Below are 10,312 nucleotides of genomic sequence, written 5' to 3' on the forward strand. Positions count from 1 at the left end.
GTAAGCCTACAGTGGAAGGTCGGGAATAGAGTCTAAGGCTTCTTCCAGATTTCTGTTGTTGATTGATTAGGCCTAGTTCCCCAAAAATTCCTCTGTGTAATCACAGCATTTGGAGATATTTTAACAAAACAATTTTGTGGTAAATTGACCTAGTTTTTTTGACATTTTGAAAAAGTTGTAGACATATTCCAATGAAGTTTGATCTATAATTGTTTTTTTAAATATACAAGTAGGAAACCCTTAAGATAAATAATCCACTTGTTTAGAGAGAAAATGTTAGATCATTTTTGAGTAAAGTAGTAATATGTTGGATGAGTGTGTTTGAGGCAACCCCCCCCCGGCAACCCCCTCCCCCCTCCCCAGGGACCAGTTAGCCCTTTATGGTTATGAATGTGTTTCTACCTGTCATCTAGACAATGACCAGTGTATGCTAACTTGCTAGCTAGCAACTTCACTAGCAGTAAATGCTAGCCAGATAGTTAGCTAGCAAACTTACTACCAGATCGTCTGAGGTAAAATACAGTAAAAAGATAATGTAACTTAATTGCAGTTGAAATGTTTCCACTAGCTAGCTATGTTTTTAAGAGAGAGCTTTTCAATTGGCACCTCTCCCCGTTTTCAGTCACAGGTGGGGACTGGATTAGGTGTGAGCAGTGCAGGAGGTGGGCYCATGAGTTGTGCTCCAATTTGACTGGGGATAGCTTTATTTGTGACCATGTAAATGTGATATTTCTTATTTTTTGTAAAGCACCACTCATTTGAGGGGGGGTGTAACTAAAAAAAGTGTCAACTGTAACCGTAGCCATTTATTTCCCTTAATAGTTTATTCACCTAAGCGTGACCTTCATCCACATACTATCCCCCCCCCCCCCTTGTTCTTAGGGGGTCTAGTTACACCCTAGTACCCTACCATGCTGCCTCGTTGACAAGATGTCACAATGGTGCAGATTACTGTTCGAATTTGAGGTCACTCTTCCCTCCCCGCTTTCGCACGATGACGTGACAGGCCATAGCCCGGGGATACCCCGGGCCAGATTAATCGAACCCCCTTTATATTAGCCCACACAGCTACAAGGGTCCACTTTCATGCCAGGTTTAAGACCTCATATTGAAACCCATAGAGACCCTAACTGATGTAATATATAATCTTCCATTTATCAACTTCGGTTTAGAGACAAGCTTCATGAAACCTGTAAACAAGGGCGCTCCATTTACCCCACTCTGCCCTAGGCGGTAATATCTCTCTAGGAGCTGATCTGATCCGTCGTCAGTATTGTGAAACAATTCAATATTAAAGTAAGATTTGAATAGAGAAAGMWGATCTGAGAGCAGGGCTGACTTTCTTTCGATCTTATATGTAGTCCTATCGACACGCACTCCAACGACGCACTAGTGAATGTTCTCTCTRCYTGGTGTTTTTGGAAACGTATGTGACATCTTCGGCCGTTTTAGGAAGGTTGTCACAAGTTACCACATCCASAAAGTCATAAACCCCGCCCATTTCTTCMATTTCTCTTCTTAAAACGTTATTTTAAACCTAACCTTAACCACAGTGCTAACCTTATGCCTAACMTTAAATGAAGACCAAAAATTWWATGTTGGTTTTCATGAATTTTTACGATATAGCCAATTTTGACTTTGTGGCTGTGGTAACTAGTAGAAACCTTATAGGAACGATGCATCTTAAAAACACTCGTAAGCTTAAATTCCATCGCTATTGCAAAACCAGGCCTTCAACTACAGCTAGCTATCAGTAGATCTACATACTAACCTATTCTACATAGTTTTATCTCCGGTGTGATTCGATTCCGCAGCAGTCTCCGTAGCCGATCATTCTCCTCCTGGTACTCCTCTACCGTTTTCTCAACTGCCCCGAAAATCTCCACAGCAGCCGCCGTTAAGCGCTCATTTAAAAACAAACGCAACAACTGTAGTTTAGACATTTCAGTCGAATGAGAGTTGGGTCGTCTATTCAGTTCAGTCAGTATGTCTTATTTTTACTCCACTAAATTATTGCCAAAACAAACTCGTTTCTAATCTTACTTCCGTGTTCTAGTCAAGGAATCTTACAACATCGTTTGTTCTAGTGGCTGGCGAGCCCAGAAAAACACAACAGCGCCRCCAGCTAGATGGGAGTTGAATACTGTGCAAAGCAGTTTACAGACCAGTAGTAAAGGAAAACGAKAACTACACAGTAGCGGTGCGTGGGTAAAATCACATGGGAAGCCAATCCAGGAAAAAAAAGAAGCCATATTACAATCTATGTGTGGTGATAATTGAGTTGTTTGCTCTATAACCTTTTAGTTCATACGCGTTGCGACCGTGATATATAGGTCTAAATAAAGGCCAAGACATAAGTCGCTCTGGATAAGAGCGTCTGCTAAATGACTTAAATGTAATGTAAATGTAAGACACAGTGGCAGAATAAATTCAACCACACCTATGCTTCATAAAAAAACGAAGAGCAACCTCTGTTTGGTGAAGTCCTCAAAGAATATTGCATGTTACAAACAGTTACCTGACCTTCAGCATGGTCAAGCAAGTTAATGTTTCAGACATTTTCGGGCCACTAAACAACTATTGATTTAGAACCACAGTGTTACTGCAAGTTACAAAGAAAACAGCACTATTCCAGCACCATTTCAACTACACTTACAGTGACAACTAAAAGAAAACAAAAACGATTTAGTCCAATCAACGTAAGCTAAATGTGATGTGGCTGTCCATGATATTGATTTCTGTGTGTGTGCGTGCAAGTAGAAAAAACATGTTGACTCACCCTACTTGCAGAGAAAAGCCAATACCATCCTCCTCTTTCATGTTGACTAATGCTCTTAACACTCTGTCATGCAGTACACACTTTTAGGTTTTGTTGTCTTAGGCTACCTTACTAAAATGCTAGCCTAACTTCCTTTCAAGGGCAACAATGCACCAGGCCAGCTAGTTAACATTAGCACACTACATCTAGCTATATGTTGAACTTCCATCCTCTCAGCCCAGGGGCACAATGTATACATTTATGGTTGGATCAGAATCGCCGTTATAATCATTGGCCAGAACAAATAATGAGAGTTAAACAACAAGTCCAAATCCCTACCTCCATCAATGGCTAATTTAGGAAAGGAACAAATTTAGCTAGCCAATAGAGGACGACAACACAAGGAGATGCAACAATTCAAGTTTTTTTCTGTCAATAATGACGTTTGGCTTGTGATGTGATTGGTCTGAAGCCAAATCCAAACTGGCTTGCCTAAACACTTTTTTTGGTGCKCCAGGACCATTCAGAGCTGAGCTCACTCAGTTTAGCTCATCGCCGATTAGCTGTTATTTTTAAGAAGGGAGGCCAAATGCTTGCTGGCTTCCCTTGCATTCATTGCTACGGGAGGCAACAATGTCATACTCTTTCTGACCAGACAGCATCAGATAGATACGCTTCACGTACTGAGACAGAGGGACGCTGTTTTGTTTACTAGGATGATTTCTCCGGTGAGACACATTAAGCCGCTTGCAAATCGAAGGAAATGTATTAAACACAGAGAGACGAAAGAAAAACAATATTTTGTATGTATTGTATGTATTTTTTTCTCTGTCAATTTTGGGGGGAAGCCTGGCTGCCCTTGGCAMCCATGAATACATGCCACTGTAACTACATGTACACAAACACTGGTTATCATAAGCATAGAATGATCTGAGATAATCAATTCTTCATCAGRGGTCAACTGTACAGCATTGCTCTATACAAGATCAAATGTAAGATTTCATGAATGAGTAGAATTGGGTCAGAATTGATGGCAAACACTCTTGGAGAAATGCTTGTTGTGTTATTGACTGTACGTTTGTTTATGTGTAACTCTGTGTTGTTGTTTTTGTCGCACTGCTTTGCTTTATCTTGGCCAGGTCGCAGTTGTAAATGAGAACTTGATCTCAACTGGCCTAACTGGTTAATGCGATTGCATTAAGAACAAGTGTATCTTTAATTCTGTGTAAAACATGTATCTTTCATCAAAGTTTATGATGAGTATTTCTGTTATTTGACGTGGCTCTATRCAATTACTACGGATATTTTGGAGGYATTTCTGAACATGGCGSCAATGTAAACCGAGATTTGTGGATATAAATATGCACATTATCGAACAAAACATAAATGTATTGTGTAACATGATGTCCTATGAGTGTCATCTGATGAAGATCATCAAAGGTTAGTGATTAATCTTATCTTTATTTCTGCTTTTTGTGAGTACTATCTTTTGCTGGGAAAATGGCTGTGTTTTTCTGTGGCTATGTACTGAGCTAACATAATTGTTTGGTGTGCTTTCCCCGTAAATCATTTTTGAAATCAGACATGTTGGCTGGATTCACAACATCTGTAGCTTTAATTTGGTGTCTTTCATGTGTGATTTCATGAAAGATTGATTTTTATAGTAATATATTTGAATTTGGTGCGCTACATTTTTTCTGGATTTTGGCCAAGTGGGACGCTACCGTCCCACCTATCCCAGAGAAGTTAACCCAACACCTAGCAACCTTAACCCAACACCTAGCAACCTTAACCCAACACCTAGCAACACCTCTTGGTGTAACRGTTAAGGTATTAGCTTGACAGTAGGACTGGACCTTGGTTCGAGACCAGGTCGAGGCTACTCTCTGAATTCGCTACATTGCCTCAGAAGWGTGATGGTGCCCGTGAGGCCATCAGAGACGCGTGTACACAAGAGGAGCTTGTTATAGATGGAAGGGGGTAATGTASCGACCTTAACCTAGTCAAGAKGTTCAGACCAGGGATGTGACAAATAAAATAGAATATGTATATTGCATCTTTAACATTCAAAGGTCCCAATATTTTTGGGACTACCAAGAAATTGGTGAATTATAGTGGTGAATTATATGAATCATGCATTGAACTGAATCCATCTATTCTGACAACAGAATAGAATATTGAGTCAAATATAACCTATTTTTAAAACCTTCTATGAAGTTGGATTTAGAGCATAAACTGGAGATTTGATATTGACTGATATGATTGTCTGTTTCATATCTGCAAAGCACTTAAAACGCTGTTAGTTCGACTTTAACCATAGCCAGACAATATGCTGCGGCAGCTGTAGAAAGTCGAGAACATTCTCCTCCGACCTTGTACTCTGCTACCATTTTCTCAACGGCTCCTAAATTCTCCACAGCAGCCACCCTTAAATGCTAATTTAAAATATCACGCAATGACTGCAGTTTAGGCATATTTCAGTCGAATGAGCGTTGGATATTCCTTTAGGCACTGCCTTCGTCCACGAAGACAGAATGCCGGTCACAAACAAAAGAAACCCGCAAGGAGTTTCACTTCTGCATTATTATTTTTCTTCTTCGGTGGGGTTTAACGGCGGTTGGCATCTAATATGTTGCAATACCGCCCCCAACTGGAATATAGTATAAATCCATTATACTTTGTGACGGAAAAGGGGGAGAAAAAAATTAATCACACATCTATTTATCTGAAACCCAGAACATGAATGATCCAGAATTGCTTTGCTTTCCTACAAGTATTGTCCAAATCCAGCTATATTACATGGATTTATTAGACTTTTTAAAATGGTTTGTAGGCTTTGATTTGTACTTTTATGTTAATTAACGGTCAATTACCGACTGACGAAATTTCGTGACCGCCACAGCCCTAGTGGTGGCAGCATCATGTTGTGGGGATGTTTTTCAGCGGAAGAGACTGGGAGACTAGTCAGGATCGAGGCAAAAATGAACAGAGCAAAGTACAGAGAGATCCTTCATGAAAACCTGCTCCAGAGCGCTCAGGACCTCAGACTGGGGCGAAGGTTCACCTTCCAACAGGACAACAACCCTAAGCACACAGCCAAGACAACGCACGACTGGCTTCAGGACAAGACTCAATGTCCTTGAGTGGCCAGCCAGAGCCCAGACTTGAACCCGATCGAACATCTTGTCATTATGGGGTATTGTGTGTAGATTGATGATGAAAAAAACCCACAATTTAATAAATTTTAGAATAAGGCTGTAATGTAACAAAATGTGGAAAAAGTCAAGGGGTCTGAATAATTTCCAAAGGCACTGTACATGTTGAATGCCCTTCCTTATGAGCCTGCTGAGAATCTGTGGTTAATTTGCTTACTGTGAAATAGCATTGTATCTGGTCAAACTTTCCCCAACAGTTTACTAAGGGTTGGTAACAAGCTGATTGGCTGATTGCTTGGCTGTTTGAGCCAGTAAAGGGTACGTGCTATTCTTGGGTAGCGGAATAACGTTTTCTTCCCTCCGGGCCTGGGGGAACACACGTTCCTGTAGGCTTAGATAGAAGAGATGGCCAATAGGAGTGGCAATATAGTTCACTATCATTCATCTAAGTTGTCAAATCCAGGTGGCTTGTCATTGTTGATAGACAACAATCATTTTTTCACCTGTTCCACACTCACTTTACAAAATTCTAAATTGCAATGCTTGTCTTTCATAATTTGGTCAGTTATGCATGGATGTATAGGTTCAGAATTTGTTGTTGGCATGTCATGCCTAAATTTGCTAATCTTGCCAATGAAAACATTAAAGTAGTTGGCAATATCAGTGGGTTTTGGGATGAATGAGCCATCTGATTCAATAAATGATAGAGCTGAGTTTGCCTTTTTGCCCAAAATTTAATTTAAGGTGCCGCAAAGCTTTTTACTCTCATTCTTCATATCATTTATCTTTGTTTCATAGTCAAGTTTCTTCTTCTTTTTGTTCAGTTTAGTCACATGATTTCTCAATTTGCAGTATGTTTGCCAATCGGCTGTGAAGCCAGACTTATTTGCCATTCCTTTTGCCTCATCCCTCTCAACCATAAAAATGTTCAATTCATCATCGAAAACACAGGGATTTCATCGTTTTAACAGTAATTATCTTAATTTTGTAATAGCTTATTAGTAACTGGAATAAAACATTTAATACATCTGTCAAGTGCAGGTTGCTCCTTATTACACACCACAGACCAGCAAATATTCTTTACATTTCCTACATAGGAATCCCGACAAAACGTATTATATGACCTCTTATACACTACATTAGGCCCAGCCTTTTGAACTTTGGTTTTCCTAGATATGGCAACTATATTGTGATCACTACATCCTATGGATTTGGATGCTGCTTCAGAGCAGATTTAGAGCAAAATATACCTCTCTATTGATATCACATACATTATCAAGCATGTCACACATATTATCCAGATACTGACTGTTAGCACTTGGTGGTCTATAGCAGCTTACCACAAAAATGGGCTTTAGGTGAGGCAGGTGAAACTGAAGCCATATTACTTCAACAGCTAAGCTTTACAGGAATATGACTCTGAACATAAACAGCAACACCTCCACCATTGGCATTCCTGTCTCTTCTGAAGATGTTGAAACCATGTATTGCTACCACTGTATCATCAAAGATATTATCTAAGTGAGTTTCAGAGATAGTCAGTACATATCTGTTACTAGCAAGTTATCAATTTCATGAACCTTGTTTCTTAGTCTACATATGTTAATGTGGGCTATTTTTAGCACTTTTCTGGGTTTCTTTATTGTTTTTATTGCTCTACTGGGACGCTTATCAGAGGTAGACATGACAATGTTATTTATGTTTGAGCTGATAGTGCAGGTGAGCTGCACACAGTGGAATTCCTATTAGGGCAAACCACATCAGTGCTAACAGTATAACTCAGGTTCATGATTACTGCATACAATAGCTATAGGATTGACATATGCATTTAGGGGAGTTAGAGGGACATAAATTAGGTTACTTACGTTATGACTGCCAATGCCCCTGGAACAATGTACATTTGCAGCAGCACTACGACAGCTCAACAACACAATGGTAGGGATTATCTGAGCAGGACTTGGGTCACTGATAAGTCATTGTCTCAACGCAGCCTTGAAATGCGGGTACACAGTCCAGGAGCCAAGATTTGGATGGACTCCGTCATTCCCATAGAGCATCTTCTGTTTCCAAAAATATATAATATAAAAGTAATACCAACAGAGCTACAGTAGTCTTTTAGCCAGGTGTGTAATGCCAGTAGCCCGCTGAATCTCTCAGAGCGACGGTACCGGACCGGAAATAATTGGCCTCTTTTTGGAATCTTTCAGAGCTAGAATCAGTCATTTAAAATGAATTTTCAGCAGTTCTGCGCCAACTGTTGTAGAATGGTAGGCAATATAAAAAAAAATTATAAACAGTTATTGAGACGGTAGGATTCAAGAAATATGTTGTTTCATTTAACATGTCCAAACAGGAATGGAAGGTAAAGATATTTTGATGTGTAACATAATCCAGTGTTAGGAATGAATGTTTGGTGCAATTAGGCTATTGTCAAAATAGGGCTCCAGATTTGCATATTTATTTAGTTCAATAGAGAGGAATTTGCGTACCTATTTTTGTGTACACATATTACATAGGCTCAACCACTTGAGGCTAATCACCAAGTGGAAACTCAAAATCCATGAGCTAGATTGCTTTGTACTGCTAGTTAGGAGTGTAATGAATTAATCTAACAGTAAATGTAATGTCTTTAAAAACTTTGCAGCATACTACCCAATGATGTTGCCTCATTATACCCAATGACGTTGCCTCTATATACCCAATGATGTTGCCTCTATATACCCAATGACGTTGCCTCTATATAGCCAATGACGTTGCCTCTATGTAGCCAATGACGTTGCCTCTATGTAGCCAATGACGTTGCCTCATTATACCCAATGACGTTGCCTCTATATAGCCAATGACGTTGCCTCTATATATGCCACAGGGAGAACTAGAATGCCACAGGAGAACAGGAATGCCACAGCAAGAAACAGAATGCCACAGGGACAACAGAATGCCACACGTGAGAAACAGAGATACCACAGGGAGAACAGAATGCCACAGGGAGAACAGAATGCCACAGGGAGAACAGAATGCACAGGGAGAAAGAAACAGAATGCCACAGTGAGAACAGAATGCCACAGTGAGAACAGAATGCATAGTGAGAACAGAATGCCACAGTGAGAACAGAATGCCACAGTGGAAGAATGCCACAGCGAGAAGACAGAATGCCACAGTGAAGAAAGAATGCACAGTGAGAAAAGAATGCCACAGTGAGAACAGAATGCCACAGCGAGAGCAGAATGCCACAGCGAGAAGCAGAATGCCACAGGGAGAAGCAGAATACCACAGGGAGAAGCAGAATACCACAGGAGAAGCAGAATGCCACAGTGAGAAGCAGATGCCACAGTGAGAACAGAATGCCACAGTGAGAACATAATGCCACAGGGAGAAGCAGAATGCCACAGTGAGAAGCAGAATGTCACAACGACAGGGCTTGAGAGATTGATTTTGGTTCACCATAATTTAACAGACACTGTTCTTTTATTATCGTGATAAAATAAAAGTTCAATTAAATTGATAAAAACAATCAGGACAGTTTTGCACACGCTGTGAATAAAAAAAAAAAGGTAACCTTTATTAACTAGTCAAGTCAGTTAAGAACAAATTCTTACTTACAATGACGCCTACAGGAACAGTGGGTTAACTGCTTGTCAGCTAGGGATTCAATCCAGCAACCTTTCAGTTACAGGCCCAACACCCTAACCACTAGGCTACTGTCGCCACATGTCATCTTTGTGGCTGTCAATATGTTTCTGTTATCAAAATTCCACCAGGTAAAGCAAAATGTAGGTTGATGTATTTCCTAGGTGGGGATGGGTGAATGCCAGCGTATAATATTTCTCGTAGAGAGGTATTCAAATCTAGAATAGTTTCTCTTATGCAGGAATTATCATGTTTACTTTCTAACAAAACATGATTATATTCAGAGAGGAGGTGAGAGAGAGAGAGTGGAGAGAAGGAACGAAAGAGAAGAGAGAAGGAGTAGTGGGATAGAGGCACAAGACAGTATCAGTGGTATGTATCATCAAGAGTAAGATACCAGAGAGAAAGAGTTGTGAGGGAGAGAAGGAGAGAGTGTGGGAGAGAAGAGAGAAGGAGAGAGTGTGGAGAGAAGGAGAAGTGAGGAGGAAGGAGAGTGAGGAGAGAAGGAGAGAGTGAGGAGAGAAGGAGAGAGTGTGGGAGAGAAGGAAGAGTGTGGGAAGAGGAGAAAATGTGGGAGAGAAGGAGAGAGTGGAGGAAGAGAAGGAGAGAGTGAGGAGAGAAGGAGAGAGTGTGGAGAGAAGGAGAAGAGTGTGGGAGAGTGAGGAGAGAGGAGAGAGTGAGGAGAGAAGGAGAGAGTGGGGAGAGAAGGAAGAGTGTGGGAGAGAAGGAGAAAATGTGGGAGAGAAGGAGAGAGTGAGGAAGAGAAGGAGAA

At 40.5% G+C, this 10,312-nt stretch overlaps 1 protein-coding gene across 1 annotated transcript in view; it reads right to left on the reverse strand.

Annotated features, from left to right (window-relative positions):
- Nucleotides 1–10,312, reverse strand: part of LOC112068804 (zinc finger protein 91-like) — an 83,938-nt gene that overhangs the window by 58,608 nt on the left and 15,018 nt on the right. Inside the window, exon 3 of the mRNA XM_024136012.2 lies at nucleotides 1,772–1,990. Coding sequence (XP_023991780.2) covers nucleotides 1,772–1,990 — 219 coding nt within the window. The remainder of the gene's footprint in view (nucleotides 1–1,771; nucleotides 1,991–10,312) is intronic.

The sequence above is a fragment of the Salvelinus sp. IW2-2015 genome, unplaced genomic scaffold, assembly GCF_002910315.2.
Source record: "Salvelinus sp. IW2-2015 unplaced genomic scaffold, ASM291031v2 Un_scaffold741, whole genome shotgun sequence".
Classification (NCBI taxonomy): Eukaryota; Metazoa; Chordata; class Actinopteri; order Salmoniformes; family Salmonidae; genus Salvelinus; species Salvelinus sp. IW2-2015.